General features: G+C 40.1%; 1 protein-coding gene and 1 pseudogene across 4 annotated transcripts in view; both read left to right on the plus strand.

Annotated features, from left to right (window-relative positions):
- The first annotated feature begins 3076 nt into the window (after positions 1–3076).
- LOC146406366 (U6 spliceosomal RNA) lies at positions 3077–3175 on the plus strand (annotated as a pseudogene).
- A 14095-nt stretch (positions 3176–17270) lies between these two features.
- USP50 (ubiquitin specific peptidase 50) overlaps positions 17271–19121 on the plus strand; it is a 43591-nt gene continuing 41740 nt past the window's right edge. Inside the window, exon 1 of one of the 4 annotated variants that reach the window (XM_084970380.1) lies at positions 17271–17376. Coding sequence is in view for 1 of the 4 variants with exons in the window: in XM_001927656.5 (XP_001927691.1) it covers positions 18171–18223 (53 nt within the window). In the remaining 3 variants the exon portion in view is untranslated. Of the gene's footprint in view, positions 17377–17945; positions 18224–19121 lie in introns of those variants that run through there. The other 3 variants (XM_084970375.1, XM_001927656.5, XR_014811483.1) reach the window with 3 other exon arrangements.

Consider the following 19121-nt stretch of genomic DNA (forward strand, 5'->3'; position numbering starts at 1 on the left):
CACATGGCATATGAAAGTTCCCAGACCAGGGATTGAATCCAAGCCACAGCAGTGACCTATGGCACAGCTGCAGCAATGCCAGGTTCTTTAACCCACTAAACAGGGCCAGGTATCAAACCTGTGTCTCCACAGTGACATGAGTCATTGCATTCAGATTCTTAACCCACTGTGCCACAGCAGGAACTCCTTATTGTTCTTTTTATAAAGGAATTAATCACCTGGTAGCTTCTTCTGTTAGTATAGTTAAAATATCAGCTCATGCTTAAGAGGTATGTATATGTCTGTAATGTGCTCTAAGTGTATAAATTTTTTCCATATTCATCTCTTAACATTTGAAGTCACTTTTAAGTTATCCTTTTAAGACTTTAATAGGTTAGGGAAAAGGGTGTAAAAAGTTGCCTTGGGTGTGACTGGGTCATCTTGTTGTATGGTAGAAATTGACAGAACACAAGTTCTTGTCGTGGCTCAGCAGTTAACGAACTCAACTAGTATCCACGAGGACATGGGTTCGATCCCTGGACTCACTCAGTGGGTTAAGGATCTGGTGTTGCTGTGAGCTGTGGTATAGGTTGCAGATGAACCTCGTATGCTGAATTTCTGTGGCTGTGGTGCAGGCCAGCAGCTACAACTCCGATTGAACTCTTAGCCTGGGAACCTCCATATGCCATAGGTGTGGCCCTAAAAAAAAAGGCAAAAATTTTTTTTTCCACACACAAAGAAATTGATAGAACACTGTAAAACAAGCCTAATGGAAAAAATAAAAATAATTTAAAAAAAATTTTAAAGTTGCTGTGGGCACAAATGTGAAACTAAAACATCAAGAGAATTCAAGAAGAGAAACCATATAAGTGCATAGTCATATATAAGTACAGGTAAAAAAGTCAAAATAATGGAAAATCTGTGGGATGAGTTAAGTTGGAAGCACAGAGAATAAATCTGAGTGGTCAGTAACTTGTAAGCTATCTGAAGTTAAGTACTTGTATTTTATTCACTGTTAAACAGCCATCCAAATGACTGGCATAAAGATCTGAGTAGCTTCTGGATTAATGAATGAAATAATAACTATTTAATAAAACAGAATGGAGAACCCAGAAATAAACCCAGACACCTACAGTCAATTAATCTTCGACAAAGGAGGCAAGAATATAAAATGAGAAAACAGTCTTTTCAGCAAGTGGCGCTGGGAAAACTGGACAGCACATTTAAATCAATGAAACTGGAACACACCTTCACACCATGCACAAAAATAAATTCAAAATGGCTTAAAGACTTTTTAAATAAGATAAGATACCATCAAACTCCTAGAAGAGAACATAGGCAAAACATTCTCTGACATCAACTTTAACAAATGTTTCTCAGGTCAGTCTTCCAAGGCAGCAACCACAACAACAACAAAAAGGCAATGGAACCTAATCAAACTGAGAAGCTTTTGCACAGCAAAGGGAACCATAAAAAAATTTTAAAAAGACAACTTACAGAATGGGAGAAAATAGTTTCAAATGATGCAATTGACGAGGGCTTAATCTCTAAAATATACAAACAACTTATACAACTCAACAGCAAGAGAGCCAACAGCCCAATTGAAACATGGGCAAAAAACCTGAATAAACATTTCTCCAAAGAAGATACACAGATGGCCATCATACAGATGAAAAAAATGCTCAACATCTCTGATTATTAGAGAAATGCAAATTAAAACTATGGGGTACCACCTCACAACAGTCAGAATAGCCATCATTAATCCACAAATAACAAGTGTTGGAGGGGTTGTGGAGAAAAGGGAACCCTCCTGCACTGTTGGTGGGAATGTAAATTGGTACAGCCACTATGGAAAACTGTATGGAGGTACCTCGGAAAACTAAATATAGAACTACCGTATGACCCAGCAATCCCACTCTTGGGCATATATCTGGAAAAATCTTTGCTTGAAAAAGACACATGCACCTGCATGTTCATTGCAGCACTAGTCACGATAGCAAAGATACGGAAACAGCCTAAATGTCCATTGACAGATGAATGGATTAAAAAGATGTTGGGAGTTCCCATCATGGTCCAGTGGTTAGTGAGCCTGACTAGGAACCATGAGGTTGTGGGTTCAATCCCTGGCTTCGTTCAGTGGATTAAGGATCCGGTGTTGCCGTGAGCTGTGGCATAGGTCACAGACTCAGCTCGGATCCCCCATTGTTGTGGCTCTGGCATAGGCTGGCAGCTACAGCTCCGATTAGACCCCTAGCCCAGGAACCTCCATATGCCATGGGTGTGGCTCTAGAAAAGACAAAAAAAAAAAAAGTGGTATATGTACACAATGGAATACTACTCCGCCACAAAAAGAACCAAATAATGCCATTTGCAGAAACATGGATGCAACTAGAGACTCTCATACTGAGTGTGAAGTAAGTCAGAAAGAGAAAGACAAATAACCTATGATACTACATCTGGAATGTAATATTTGGGACAAGTGAACGTTTCCACAGAAGAGAAACTCATGGACTTGGAGAACAGACTTGTGGTTGCCAAGGGGGAAGGGGAGAGAGTGGGATGGACTGGGAATTTGGGGTTAATAGATGTAAACTATTCCCTCTGGAATGGATAAGCACTGAGATCCTGCTGTATAGCACTGGGAACTGTATCTAGTCACTTATGATGGAGCATGATAATGTGAGAAAAAGGAATGTATATGTGTATGTGTGACCGGGTCACCTTGCTACTGTAGAAAATTGACAGTACACTGTAAACCAGCTATGATGGGAAAAAAAATCATTAAATAAAAATATTAAAAAATAACTAATGGGAAATCCAGATTGATCTAGAAAAGAGGGAATAAGTGAAAAGATCTACCTAATGCCACATTGGCCACTCCAAATAAGAAGCAAAAAAGTAAGTATACAAAGGAAGAAGAAAAATCAGATGGACATAAGAATTTTCACCTGTCCTGTAGTAACCAGTAAACAAAGAAAGCAAAATTATTTAAGAGAACAGGAAGAGTTTGAACCCAGCTATTTAATGCAATTTTCAGCAAGTTTATAATTTTCATGGAAAATATTAACGATAAACTCAAAAAGAGAAGGAAGATCTAGTTCTTTCTTTGGCAGCATATATACTAGAATTGGAATGATACATAGATTAGCATGTTCGCTGTGCAAGAATGACACAAATATGTGTGTTCCATGTTTTCCCCCTCAGGCCCTGGCCGCACCCCCAACCAAGACAGAGACTGCCATTGCTCCTAGGAGGAGCCTACTTTCCCCAGGGCTCCTGTTCCAGCCCCTTGGGCCCTGGACTTCCCCCCCTTGACAGGGCAACAACCACCACTGAGCTGGGGAGGAGCCCTAGCTTGCAACTGACTCTCATTCTATTTCCTCCAACCACAGCCCTACCTCTTACCAAGGTGGCAGCTCCTAATGCAGTCCAGAAGATGTGGCCCCTGATCACTTCATGTCCAGCTCTCCTGCTAAAGCCACTGGGCATACACAAACTGCATAGGGATGCTCGCATGCAAGGACACTGTGAAAACCAGGATAGGTTAATTTCACAGAGACAGAAAAAATGAGAAGACAGGAATATATTCCAAACAAAATAGCAAAATAAAACCGCAAAAGAAAAAAAAAACCCTAATAAAATGAAGATAATTTACCTCATAAAGAGTAAAGTAATGGTCATAAAGTATAAAGGAATGCCCATTGAGTGAGTTACCTGGTGGTCTAGTGGTAAGGACTTGGTGCTTTCACCACTGCAGCCTGGGTTCAATCCCTAATCTGGGGACCAAGATCCTACATCAAGCTGCTGCACGGTGTGGCAAGAAAAGAATGGAGGAACTCAGAATTTCAGCAAAGAGTTAGAATATAGAGGAAAGAACCAATTAGAGCTGAAGAATTCAGTAACTAAAGTGAAAAGTACACACTAGAAGAAATTAGTAGCAGATTAGGTGATACAAAAAAGTGCACAAGCCACCTGAAAGTTAGAATAATGGAAATCACCCAGTCAGGGCAGCAAAAAAAAAAAAAAAAAAAAAAAAAAAAAAAAAAAATTAATGATAGTTAAAGGACTTGTGAGACAACACCAAGTTTACTAATATTCATGTTATATGGGTTCCAGAAAGAGAAATGAGAGAAAGGGGCATAAAATGTATTTGATGAAATACAAATGTACTTGATAGCTGATAACTTCCCCAGTCTGAAGAGAGAAATAGGTATCCAGGTCCAGTAAGCACAGAGTCCTAAACAAGATGAAACTGAAAAGACACAAAGACATGCCATAAATAAAATGCCAAAAGTTAAACAGAATTTTAAAGGTAAGAAAAACGAAGAGCCATATCCAAAGGATCCTCCCAGCAGAAACTTTGCAGGCCAGAGGGAGTGGCATTATATATTTAAAGTGTTGAAAAAAAAACCCTACAACCTAGAATATTCTATCCAGCAGGATTATCATTCAGAATTGAAGGAGAGATAGTATCCCTTAAAAAAACAAAAAGAGCTCATCATCACTAAATTGACCTTACAAGAAATGTTAAAGGATCTTTAAGTGAAAAGGAAAAGGCTGTAACAAGAAATAAGTGAAAGGGAAAATCTTTGTGGTACATGTGAATAACAGTACCACTGAAATAAGCTAGTACGAAGGTTAAAAGACAACTATTGTAAAATCAGCTGTAACTACAATAAACAGTAAAGGGATAGACATAAAGATATAAGATATGACATCAAAATGGGGGTGGGAGTTCCTGTTGTGGCTCAGCATGTTAAGGACATGATGTTGTCCATGAGGATGTGGGTTCAATCTCTGGTCTCTCTCAATGGGTTAAGGATCCAGCATTGCCATAGCTGTGGTATGGGTCACAAATGTGGCTTGGATCCAGTGTTGCCATGGTTGTGCCAAGCCCAGCCACATATCTGATCCAACTCCTGGCTGAGGAGCTTCCGTATGCTGAAGGTGCTGCTGTAAAAAGAAAAAAAAAAAAAACACACCCAAGGTGGGTGGGGAGTGGGGGAGGAATGAAAAACGGAAATTTTAAAAAATGTATTTGAACCGAAATGACTATCAATTTAAAATATGTAGATATTGTTAGATATGTATGAACTTCAAGGTAACCACAAATCAAAAACCTAAAATATTTATGCAAAAATTAGAGAGAGGAACCCAACATAACACTAAAGAAAAATCATCAAACCACAAAGAGTCTAAAAGAAGTAGAGAACAGAAAAGAACTACAAAGACAACAAGAAAACGAGTAGCAAAATGGCAATTCATACCTGCCTAATAATAATCAATTAAACTATATATGAAATGCTCCAAGGAAGGAAATTATAAGCTAATGTCTCTGATAAAGGAAGAAAATTATAAGCCAATATCCCTGATAAACATAGATGTAAAAATCCTCAACAAAATTATAGCAAAAAGAATTCAACAATACATAAAAAGATGATCAAATGAGATTTATTCCAGAAATGCAAGGATGGTTCTATATTCACTGATTGATGTGATATATCACAGTAACAAAACTAAAGATAAAAATCACATGATCACTTCAATAGATGCAAAAAAAGAACTTGACAAAATTCAACATCCATTCATGATAAAAAATCTTAACAAAATTGACACAGGAAACATACCTCATCATAATAAAAGCCATTTAAGACAAACCCACAGCTAACAACATATTCAGTGGTTAAAAGCTAATAGCATTTCCTCTAAGATCAGGGACAAGACAAGGATGCCCATTCTAACCACTGTTACCCATTCAATGTAGTATTGGAAGTCTTAGCCACAGCAATTTGGCCAGAAAAATTAACAAAAGTCATCCAAATAGGAAAGTAAAACTGTCGCTATTTGCAGATGACATGATACTATATATAGAAAACACTAAAGATTCCACCAAAAAACTATGAGAACTAATAAATTAAGGACAGCTGCAGGGTACAAGAAATGTCTTGCATTTCTATATGTTAATAATGGACTATCAGAAAAATCTATGAGTTCCCATCGTGGCTCAGCAGAAATGAATGTGACTAATATCCATGAAGTCGCAGGTTCAATCCCTGGCTTCACTCAGTGGGTTAAGGATCTGGCATGGCCGTGAACTGTGGTGTAGGTCACAGATGCTGTTCAGATCCTGCATTGCTGTGGCTCTGGCATAGCTCTGATTCAACTCCTACTCTAGGAACCTCCATAGGCCATGCGTGTGGCCTGAAAAAGACAAAAGAAAAAAAAAAGAAATCCCATTTACAGTTGTATCAAAAAGAATAAAATTCCTAGGAATAAATTTAACCAATGAGGTAAAAGACCAGTACTCTGAAAAGCGTAAGACTTTGATGAAGGAAATGGAAGATGGTAAATAATCCCATGTTCATGGACTGGAAGAATATTGTTAAAATGTTCATTCTGCCCAGAGCAATCTATACATTTAATGCAATCCCAATCAAAATACCAATGGAATTTTTGGTACAAGACAAGGACAAATAATTCTGAAATGCTCATGGAACCACAAAAGACCTTGAATAGCAATACTGAGAAAGAATGAAACTGGAAGTATCATCTCCCTAACTTCAGACTATACTAGAAAGTTCCAGTTATTGAAACAGTGTCCATAAAAGCAGGCACATAATGATCAATGAAACAGAATTGAGAGCCCAGGACAAACCCATACACATAGTCAATTAGTCTGTGACAAAGGATACAAGAACATACAGTGGGGAAAAGACAGTCACTTCTATAAGTGGTGATGTGAAACTGGTCAGCTACATATAAAAGAGTGAAATTTGAACATTTTCTCACACTGTAGACAAAAATAAACTCAAAATACATTAAAGACCTAAATGTAAGACTTGAAACCATAAAAGTCCTAGAGGAAAATCCATTATGTTCTTTGACATTGGTTTTAGCGATGTTTTTTTGGATCTGTTTCTAAAGGCCAAGGGAAACAAAAGCAGAAATAAACAGAGGATTTCCCACTGTAGCCCAGTGAGTTAAGACACTGATGGCATCATCTCAGTTTGCTGTGGGGGCTTGGGTTCGATTCCCAGTCTGGTGCAGTGGATAAAAGATCTGGCATTGCCATAACTCTGGTGTAGGTCATAGCTGCAACTCAGATTCAATCCCTGGCCCAGGAACTTCCATGTGGCATGGGTGTGGCCATAAAACAAACAAATGAGGCCTAATCAAATTTAAAACCTTTCATACAGTTTAGGAAGTCATCAACAAAATGGCACCCTATTAAATGGGAGACAAAATTTGCAAACTACATTTGATAGTGGGTTAATATTCAGAATATATAAAGAACTCATACAACTCAATATCACAAAAACAAACAACCCAATTAAAAATGGGTAGAGATTCTTAAAAAGTATTTTTCCATGGAGTCCCGTCGTGGCGCAGTGGTTAACGAATCCGACTAGGAACCATGAGATTGCAGGTTAGGTCCCTGCCCTTGCTCAGTGGGTTAACTTTCCGGCGTTGCCGTGAGCTGTGGTGTAGGTTGCAGACAAGGCTCGGATCCCGCGTTGCTGTGGCTCTGGAGTAGGCCGGTGGCTACAGCTCCTATTCAACCCCTAGCCTGGGAACCTCCATATGCTGTGGGAGCGGCCCAGGAAATAGCAACAACAACAACAACAAAAAAAAAAAAAGACAAAAGACAAAAAAAAAAAAAAAAAAAGTATTTTTCCAAAGACAGACAGATGGCTAGCAGGCAAATGAAAAGATGCTCAACATCACTAATCATCAGGGAAATATAAATCAAAACTACAATGAGATATCACCTCATACCAGTCAGAACGCCTATCATCAAAATACAAGACAGAGGAGTTCCCTGATGGCTCAGCAGGTTAAGAACCTGACTAGTATCCATGAGGGTATGTGTTTGATCCCTGGCCTCGCTCCATGGGTTAAGGATCTGGCATTGCTGCAAGCTGTGACATAGGTTGCAGATCTGGCTTGGATCTGGCATTGCTGTAGCTGTGACATAGGCCAGCAGCTGCAGCTCCAGTTTTACCCCTAGCCTAGGAACTTCCCTATGTCACAAGTACAGCTCTAAAAAGCAAGAAATAACTTCCTCTCTTCTTCTCTCAGTGTCTATCTCTCTAACCCTTTCCACCTCCCTCACCTCTGCTATCTGTGCCTGTATTTTTTCCACACCTATCCTCTTCTTTCTTCAAATACTTATTTGCCTCCCTAAAAATAAATAAATAATAAAAAGCAAGAAATAAATTTTTAAAAATTAAATAAATAACTTGGCGAGGAGGTGAAGAAAAGGGAGGCCTAGTACACCACTGAAGGGAATGTAACAGGCCAGTGGGAAACAGTATGGAGATTCCTCAAAAAATTAAAAATAAACTACCATAAAATCCAGCAACTTCATGCATGAGTATTTATATGAACAACAACCAAAAAAAAACCACCAAAAAGATATATGCAACTCAGTGTTCATAGCAGCTTTTACAATAACCAAGATATGGAAGGAAATATATGTTAACAGATGAATAGATAATGGTATACTACTCAGCCATAAAAAAAATGAAATTTTGCCATTTGCAACAACATGAATGGACCGAAGTTATGTTTGGTGATATAATTCAGACAGAAAAATACAGTGTGTTTTCAGTTAAATGTGGAATCTAAAAAGTAAAGCAAATAAAAAAATTATAAAGAAACAGAAACAGACTCACAGATACAGAGAACAAACTAGTGGTTATCAGAGGAGTGAGTGACTGGGGAAGAGGCAAGATAGGTGAAGGGAGTTAAGAGGTACAAACTCCCAGGTATTAAATAACATACAAGAAAGTAAATATATAGCACAGGGAATATAGCCAATATTTTATCATAACTTTTTACAGAGTATAGTCTATAAATACCAAATCACTGTAATATACCTGAATATAATATTCTGAGTCAACTATACTTCAATTTTTATTTTATTTTTTAACTCAATGAACTTTATTATATTTTCTGTTGTGCAAAGATCATCACAACCCAATTTTATATCATTTCCATTCCCAACCCCCAGCCCATTCCTCCCCCATCCCCATCCTGACTCCTTTGGAAACTAAGTTTTTCAAAGTCTGTGAGTTAGTATCTGTTCTGCAAGAAGTTTATTGTATCCTTTTTTTTTAAATTCCACATATAAGTGATAACATATGATATTGGTGTCTCCCTGTCTGACTAACTTTACTCAGCATGATAATTTCTGGGCCCATCCATGTTGCTGCAAATGCCATTATTTCTTTCCTTTTTATGGCTGAGTAATATTCCATCATGTACCATATCTTCTTATCTACACCTCTGTCAATGGACATTTAGGTTCCTTCCTTGTCTTGGCTATTGCATATAGAGCGGCAATGAACATTGGAGTATGCTTATGTTTTCGAGTCATGGTTTTCTCTGGATAAATGCCAGGAGTGGGATGGCTAGATCAAATGGTAATTCTATTTTTGGTTTTCTGAGGAATCACCATACTGTTTTCCATAGTGGTTGCACCAATTAACATTTCCACAGACTCTAAAAGGTTCTGATTTTCTCCACACCCTCTCCAGCATTGTTTGTAGACTTTTTGATGATGGCCATCCTGGCCAGTGTAAGGTGGTTATCTCATAGTAGTTTTGATTTGCATTTCTCTAATAATGAGTGATGTGAAGAACATCTTTTCATGTGTTTTTTGGCCATTTGTATGTCTTCTTTGGAGAATTGTCTCTTTAGATCTTCTGCCCATTTTTTGATAGGGTTGTTTGTTTTTTTGGCATTGAGATGCAAGAGGTGTTTATAAATTTTGGAGATTAATCCCTTGTCAGTTGCTTCATTTGCAAATATTTTCTCCCATTCTGTAGGTTGTCTTTTCGTTTTGTTTAGGGTTTCCTTTGCTATGCAAAACTTTTCAGTTTAATTAGGTCCCACTTGTTTGATTTTGTTTTGTCATTATGAGGTGGATCTGAGAAGATACTGCTGTGTTTTATGTCAGAGTGTTTGGCCTGTGTTTTCTTCTAAGAGTTTTATATTATCTGGTCTTATATTTAGGTCTTTAATCCATTTCGAGTTCATTTTTGTATATGGTGTTAGGAAGTGTTCTAATTTCATTCTTTTACATGCAGCCTTCCCAGCACCACTTATTGAAGGGACTGTCTTTTCTCCATTGTTTTTTTTTTTTTTTTTTTTTGTCTTTTGTCTTTTTAGGGCCTCACCTATGGCATATGGAGGTTCCCAGGCTAGGAGTCTAATCGGAGCTGTTGCTTCTGGCCTACACCAGAGCCACAGCAACACAGGATCCAAGCCAAGTCTCACGGCAATGCTGGATCCTTAACCCACTGAGCGAGGCCAGGGATCGAACCCGCAACCTCATGGTCCCTAGTCAGATTCATTTCCTTTGCACCACGACGGGAACTCCTCCATTGTATATTCTTGCCTCCTGGTAGGTGGAGCTGATTCTTCTCCTTCTGGTGAGATTAGAGGCATCTGTGTGACTGGGCGTTCTTTAGGCAGCCTGTTTGCTGATGGATTATTGTTTGGCCTAAGGTTTCTCAGCCCTGATGGGTAGGACCAGATTTTTCCAAAATGGCCACCTCTAGAGGAATACACACTGATGATTATTCCAGAGACTTTTGCCTCCAATGTCCTTCCCCCACAGTGAGCCACGGTCATCCCCTGTTTTCCCAGGAGCTGCTCCAGGAACTGTAGTCAGGTCTGACCCAGATTCCTATGGAGTCTCTGCTCTGCCCTGGAACCCAGTACACAAGAAGCCCTGTGTGTGCCTTTTAAGAATGGGTTCTCTGTTTCCCGCAGTTCTGTGGAGCTCTTGCACACAAGCCCCCTGGCCCTCAATGCCAAATACTCTGGGGGCCCCTCCTCCCAATGCAAGATCCCCAGGTGTGGGGACTTAATGTGGGGCTCAGAATTCTCACTCCCAAAGGTGAGTGTGATTGTTACTTTCCAGTCTGTGGGCTTGCCCACCTGTGGGTGTAGGGTTGCTTATATCATGTAATCGCCTCTCCCACCATCTCAATGTGTCTTGTGGGATATGATATCTTATTTGATAGTTGGCAGTCTGTTTGGTTGAAGGTTGTTCAGCAGTTGGTTGTAATCTTGTTGCTTTTATGAGAGAAGGTGAACTCCAGACCTTCTGCTCCATCATCTTAATACCGTCTGCTCTCAATTTTTTTTTTTTGTCTTTTTAGGGCTGCACCCATGGTATACGGAGGTTTCCAGACTTGGGGTTGATTCAGAGCTGTAGCTGCTGGCCTACACCACAGCTACAGTAATGTGGGATCCAAGCTGCATCTGCAACCTGTAACACAGGGCAATGCTGGATCCTTGACCCACTGAGCAACGCCAGGGATTGAACCTGGGTCCTTATGGATGCTAGTCAGATTTGTTTCTGCTGAGAACTCCTCCTCTCAATTTTTTTAAAAAAATGAAAGACAGCATTGAAATACAAAGACCAAAAAAAAAAAAAAAAAGAAAAAAAAAGTAATCCATCAAGGATTTCTTACTGTGGCACAGTTAAGGATCCAGTGTTGTAACTTGCTGCAGCTGTGGCTCAGATTCTATCCGTGCCCTAGGAATGTCCATATACCTCAATTTTAGCTAAAAAAGAAAAAAAAAATCTTGAACAGAAGATTATCAAATAAAATCCAGCAGTTCTTGAAAATAATACATCACAAATAAAACAGATTTATCCAAGAAATTGGGAGTTCCCATTGTGGCTCAGCAGAAATGAATCTCACCAGCATCCATGAGGACGTAGTTTTGATCCCTATTCTTGCTCAGTGGGTTAAGGATCTGGCATTGCTGTGAGCTGGGGTGTAAGTTGCAAATGCAGCTCGGATCTAGCATTGCTGTGGCTGTGGCGTAGGCCAGCAGCTGCAGCTTTGATTCAATCCCTAGCCTGGAAACCTCCATAAGCCGAGGGTGAGGCCCTAAAAAGACAAAAAAAAAAAAAAAGATAGGTTTATCCAAGAAATAGAAGATGGCTTTAATATATGGTCATCATCAATAATTAACTATGATAATAGAATATAAGTAAGAAGAATCTCACGGTTACCACAAAATATACAGAAAATCCTGATCACACTTATGATCCATTCATGACTTTAACTCAAAAAAAAAAAAACTATGCCTTTAGTAAACATAATACATAATGGTAAGTTATTCAAAGCTTTCCCTCAGTTTAAGAGTGAGCTATAATACCAACTAGCCCACTTCTATTCAACATTTTACTTGAGATGCTAGTTAGTTCAAAAGACTTTAAAAAAAAAAAGGCATAAGAATTGGGAAGGAGAAATTCCAAAGAACATATATGTAAAAATTGAGATTTAAGTAAGTTTAGAACAATTCCTGGATACAAGATCAACATATTAATATGAATTGTATTTTCACCTTCCAGAATCAAATATAAAATGAAATCTTAACAAAATCAATTGGTTAGGAGAAACTGAAGAACTGGGGAGAACTTCACCAACAAAAGGAGCAGAAAGATAGGATTCAAGTCCTGAAAGAACCATCACCGTGGTAACTTCAAGAAACTCCTCTGAGGAGTTCCTATTGTGGCTCAGTGGTTTAAAAATCCAACTAGTATCCATGTGGAAGCAGTTTCAATCCCTGGCCTCACTCAGTGGGTTAAGGATCTGGTATTGCCTGGAGCTACATTGTGGGTCACAGATGCAGCTCAGATGTGGGTATGACTGTGGCTGTGGTGTAGGCTGGCAGCTGCAGCTCCGATTTGACCCCTAGCCTTGGAACTTCCATATGCTTCAGGTAGGGCGTAAAAAAATTAAAAAAAAAAAAGGAGTTCCCGTCGTGGCGCAGTGGTTAACGAATCCGACTAGGAACCATGAGGTTGCGGGTTCGGTCCCTGCCCTTGCTCAGTGGGTTAACGATCCGGCGTTGCCGTGAGCTGTGGTGTAGGTTGCAGACGCGGCTCGGATCCCGCGTTGCTGTGGCTCTGGCGTAGGCTGGTGGCTACAGCTCCGATTCAACCCCTAGCCTGGGAACCTCCATATGCCGCGGGAGCGGCCCAAGAAATAGCAACAGTAACAACAACAACAACAACAAAATAAAAATAAAATGTTTAAAAAAAAAATTAAAAAAAAAAAAAACTCCTCTGTAAATAGACTGCAAAGATCAAATAGCTGAAAGAGGTAGTAGCTCTGGTAGTAACTCCAGGTGTCAAAAAATGGTTATTCTTTGTTTTTTGTGTAGTCTGAGCATAAATATAAAATATATAAATATATGTATATGAAAAATATATATATATTCATTTGGCCATAATATATATATATGTATGTATGTACTATAGGCATACTCGTCACCATTTTTTTTTTTCTTTTTAGGGCTCTACCTGAGGAATATGGATGTTCCCAGGCTAGGAGTTGAATCAGAGCTGCAATTGCTGGCCCTACAATTACAGCCACAGCAATGGGATCTGAATCACATCTGTGACCTATGCCACTGCTCACAGCAATGCTGGATCCTTAACCCACTAAGCGAGGCCAGAGATTGAACCTGCATCCTCATGGGTACTAGCCGGGTTCGTTACCGCTGAACCACAATGGGAATTCCTAGCACCTTGCTTTTTTTGACTAAGCAGTAATATATACATACATATATATATATATATGTAATTATTATTTATCTTGAAGATAAATCCAAATTATATCTACTACATTCTTTTTTTTTAATTTTTAGTTTGAGATAATTTCAGACTTCTAGAAGAATTGCAAGAAGAGTACCAAGAACTCCAGTACACCTTCATGAAGATTCACCACTTGCAGGCATTTCGCTGCATTTGCTTTATCACTCCCCCTTCCCTCCCTTCCTCATGTGTGTCTGTGTGTATTTATCTGAACCATTTGGAAGCAGATGGCATAAATCATGCCCATTTACCTCTAAATCCTTCAGTGTGTATTTCCTTAAAACAAAGACATTCTCTTTCCTTAAACAAAATACAGTTTCATAAAACTGAAAAGATTTGGAGTTCCCGTCATGGTGCAGTGGAAACGAATCTGTGGGTTCGATCCCTGGCCTTGCTGAGTGGGTTAAGGATCTGGCCTTGCCATGAGCTGTGGTTTAGGTTGCAGACACGGCTCAGACCCAGCGTTGCTGTGGCTGTGGCATAAGTTGTGGCATAGGTTGTGGCATAGGCTGGCAGCTGGCAGCAACTTCCATATGCTGTGGGCGTGGCCCTAAAAAAACAAAAGATAAAATTGAGAAGATTCAACATCGTTATAAAATTATTCATATATAATCCATATTCATTTTCATAAATTGTCCCAATGACTTTTGATATTAATTCTTTTAACTGATCCAAGATCTCACCCAGGATTGCGTATTTAAGTGTTGCGTTTCTCTAGTTTCTTTCTGGCCTGCACCACAGGCATATAGGGGTTTCCAGGCTAGGGGTCTAATTGGAGCTATAGCCACTGGCCTACACCACAGCCACAGCAATGCCAGATCCAAGCCACGTCTACAACCTACACCACAGCTCACCACAACACCAGATCTTTAACCCACTGAGCGAAGCCAGGGATCAAACCCACAACCTCATGGTTACTAGTCAGATTTATTTGCACTGGGCCACAATGGGAACTCCTCTCTAGTTTCTTTGGTTTTATTTATTTTTTTTTCCCACTGTACTGCATGGGGAACAAGTTACACCTACATGTATACATACTTTTTCCTCCCATTGTTGTGTTGCAATATAACTATCTACTCATAGTTCTCAATACTACACAGAAGTATCTCATTGTAAATCCATTCCAAGAGCAACAGTTTGCATCTGTTAACCCCAAGCTCCCAATCCCTCCCATTCCCTCCCACTCCCTCCCTCTCCCCCCGGGCAGCCACAAGTCTATTCTCCAAGTCCATGATTTTCTTTTCTGTGGAAAGGTTCATTTGTGCCCTATATTAGATTCCAGATATAAGTGATATCATATGGTATTTGTCTTTCCCTTTTTGACTTATTTCACTCAGTATGAGAGTCTCTAGTTCCATCCATGTTGCTGCGAATGACATTATGTCATTCTTTTTTATGGCTGAGTAGTATTCCATTGTGTGTATATTCCACATCTTCCTGATCCAATTGTCTTTCGGTGGACATTTGTGTTGTTTCCATGTCTTGTCAATTGTGAATAGTGCTGCAATAAACATGTGGGTGCATGTGTCTTTTTTAAGGAAAGTTTTGTCTGGATATAGGCCCAAGAGTGGGACTGCTGGGTCATATGGTAGTTCTATGTATAGATTTCTAAGGTACCTCCATACAGTTTTCCATAATGGCTATACCAGCTTACTTCCCACCAGCAGTGCAGGAGGGTTCCCTTTTCTCCACACCCTCTCCAACACTTGTTATTTGTGGCCTTATTAATGATGGCCATTCTGACTGATGTGAGTGGTATCTCATGGTAGTTTTGATTTGCACTTCTCTAATAATCAGGGACGTTGAGCATTTTTCATGTGCTTGTTGGCCACCTGTATATCTTCCTTGGAGAATGGTCTATTCAGGTCTTTTGCCCATTTTTCCATTGGGTGGTTGGCTTTTTTGCTGTTGAGTTGTAGAAATTGCTTGCATATTCTAGAGATTAAGCCCTTGTCTGTTGCATCATTTCTAACTATTTTCTCCCATTCTGTAAGCTGTCTTGTTGTTTTCTTTTGGGTTTCCTTTGCTGTGCAAAAGCTTTTCGGTTTGATTAGGTCCCATTGGTTTGTTTTTGCTCTTATTTCTGTTGCTTTGGGAGAATGACCTGAGAAAATATTCATGAGGTTGATGTCAGAGAATGTTTTGCCTATGTTCTCTTCCAGGAGATTGATGGTGTCTTGTCTTATATTTAATTCTTTCAGCCATTTTGAGTTTATTTTTGTGCATGGTGTGAGGGTGTGTTCTAGTTTCAGTGATTTGCATGCAGCTTTCCCAGAAATTCTTGCTGAATTTTTAATCTGAAATGGTTCTCAGCCTACTTTACCTTTCTTGATGTTGCTTTTTAGGGCCGCACTTGCAGCATATGGAGGTTCCCAGGCTAGGGGTCTAATTGGAGCTACAGCTGCCGGCCACAGCCACAGCCACAGCCACAGCCACACTACATCCGAGCCACATCTGTAACCTACACCACAGCTCAGGGCAACACTTAGCCCACTGAGCAAGGCCAGGGATTGAACCTGCAACTTCATGGTTCCTAGTCGAATTTATTTCCGCTGCACCATGACGGGAACTCCACATTGACATATTTGAAGTATTTTTCTTTTTGCTACTTCATTCATTTTACTTGATGTAGAGTTGATAAAAGGTCAAATTGTGTTGACCTTGATGGCTCTTTCTTTACCTACTCCCTACAGATTCTAAGTTAGCTCAGAGGTAGAACAGACTGGTACCAGCTCCGGAGCTCCAGAGGTTTCCATTCTAACAAGGCCACTTCCTCAACCAAGTTGCTTTTACTGCTAAATGGTCGTATGTATTTCCTGACCCCTTTTCATCTAAACAGAGCAATGTGTGTTGAGTTCTCTGTTGAGGGGAGTGGGATTCCCTCTCTACTGAAGTGCTTTCTTTAGCACAGTTCTCTATGAAGACAGTGAGAGCTCAGAACATCATGTGTGGTTTGCTCTTTCTCAGCTTATAAATTCTTCTTCTTCTTTTTTTTTTTTTTTTTTTTTTTTTTTTGTCTCTTTGCCATTTCTTGGGCCGCTGCTGCGGCATATGGAGGTTCCCAGGCTAGAGGTCTAATCGGAGCTGTAGCCACCAGCCTATGCCAGAGCCACAGCTATGTGGAATCTGAGCCGTGTCTGTGACCTACACCACAAATCACAGCAATGCCGGATCCTTAACTCCCTGAGCAAGGCCAGGGATTGAACCTGCAACCTCATGCTTCCTAGTCAGATTCGTTAACCACTGAGCCACGACGGGAACTCCAAATTCTTCTGAAATGAACACTTTAATTTTATTTGCCTTTTGTGGCACTGGTGGGACATGTGCGTTTGTGTGTGTGTGTGTGTGTGTGTGTGTGTGTGTGTGTGTGTATACCTATTTTACCCTGTAGCTGATGACCATGAAGGGAAATTCTCCAGTCTATCTTAATGCATTTTGGGAAGCTGCAAAATCCAACTGACACCAAATCCAAGTTTGCTCTGCTGGCAGCACAACAGACCAATAAATTTGGAGATGAATTGTTGGGTCAAGGAATAGCAACTTTAATCGGAAAGCTAACAGACTGAGAAGACGGCAGACTAGTGTCTCGAAAAACCATCTGCCTCAGTCTGAATTCAGGCTCCTTTTATACAGAGGAAAGGGAGGGAGAGGGGTCAATGGTCAGTCACTAACTGTCACTTGCTTGGGGGAAGGGCCCACTGCAATGCTGACCAGTGGCTGAGCAGGACCACAAATGGTTGCTCACTTATACAACTGCCTCCTTCCCCAGGGTGAGAAATGGTCCCTCAAAGTCCCAGGAGTAATGCGGTCACTGGGAGTGTGGGTGAATGCCTTAAGGGAGCAGGGTTGCCATAGTGTCCACATAGGTGTGACCTGGAGGCAGATCTGTTTGGTGTATGTTTTGTGTATGTGTGTAATAGATTAGATAGATAGATAGATAGATAGATAGATAGATAGATAGATAGATACAGAGAAACTTAGAAAAATGAAGAGAGGTTATACGTTCAGTTCTGTGAAGTCTTAACTTTTTTTTCCTTTTTGTCTTTTTAGGGCTGCACCCTTGACATATGGAGGTTCCCAGGCTAGGGGTCAAATCGGAGCTATAGCTGCCTGCCTACACCACAGTCACAGCAACTCGGGATCTGAGCTGCATCTGCAACCTACACCACAGCTCACAGCAACGGCGGATTCTTAACCCACTGAGCAAGGCCACGGATTGAACCTGCATCCTCATGGATGCTAGTCAGATTTGTTTCCACTGAGCCAAGATGGGAACTGCTGAGGTATAATCTTTTAAAGTTTTAAAGCAACCAGGTAACAGTATCCTGACAACATGATAGAATCCTGATGTGTAATGTAAAGGATTATGATGTATGGGAAATCCAAGTCGGAACGTACCTGAAGTACAGATGAAATCAGTTTGCAGCTACTGAAAGTAGGGAGGAACATACAAGTTATTTATTACAAAGAAAAAGAACCAAAGTAAAAGGCTCGGAGAAATGAAGTTAAAAGGAATAGAAGTAGCTCCTGAATAGAAGTGAAAGACCAAAGTGGTTTCACTAAAATGGCTTCACAGCTGCCTTTTCCTGCAGACGACTTCGGTATCTACTATGTCCTGTGAGCCTCTGTCTACTACAGCTTACTTGAAAAGTTTGGTTGGGGTGGAGGGAAGAAGCTATGCTTAAAGGAATCAGGAGTACATGCCTCATTTCAAGTTGACCCATTGGCGGCCCCCCAAAGGAAAGGGAAGTTATTAATATCTAGTCAGTAGGTATTCCTAAAGAGTGACGGTTCAGGGGCTCCCATGACATCAGTAAATAAAAGGGAACATGGCCAACTATGTAACAGCATTCTTCAAACTGGTAGCATTGTAAGTAGAGGTACTGAGGTGAGGTAGCTGTACCCAATTGTAGATACTACATGGAAAGAAAAACCAAAAGGACAGAAATACTGGACTGCCTGGTGCAGTAGCCAGATTACAAAAGGAAACTGTGTGGAAAGAGGAGGACTGTCTTCTCTGTGCAGGTCTGCTTGGCCACGTGGACACACTAATTCTATAGCTACTATCTAGGAGAGCCTAGATCAGTCATTACTTTTTTAAAAATGTTTTTAGGTTACCATTTATTAAGTGTGGCATCTGTGCCACATGCCTTGCTTGCATCATTTAAGCTAATCCTCACAACAACATTATAAGGCAGGTAATATTATTCCTATTTTATAGATGAGAAACAGATATAAGTCCCAGATCATGTAACTGGTAAGTGACAGAGTCAGAATTTAGCTCTTATGTATTTATTTGTTTTTTACTTTTAGGGCTGCACCCATGACATATGAATGTTCCCAGGCTATGGGGTGGAATTGAGCTACAGCTGCCAGTCTACACCATAGCTCACAGCAACACTGGATCCCCGACCCACTGAGTGAGTCCAGAGATCAAACCTCTTGCATCCTCATGGATACTAGTCAGATTTGTTTCTGCTACGCCACAACCAGAACTCCCAGAGTCAGAATTTAA

Source organism: Sus scrofa, chromosome 1, assembly GCF_054392235.1.
Source record: "Sus scrofa isolate SSC_HxYL_T2T_F1_AM1 chromosome 1, Sscrofa_HxYL_maternal_Yorkshire_Landrace_v2.0, whole genome shotgun sequence".
NCBI classification, from domain to species: Eukaryota; Metazoa; Chordata; class Mammalia; order Artiodactyla; family Suidae; genus Sus; species Sus scrofa.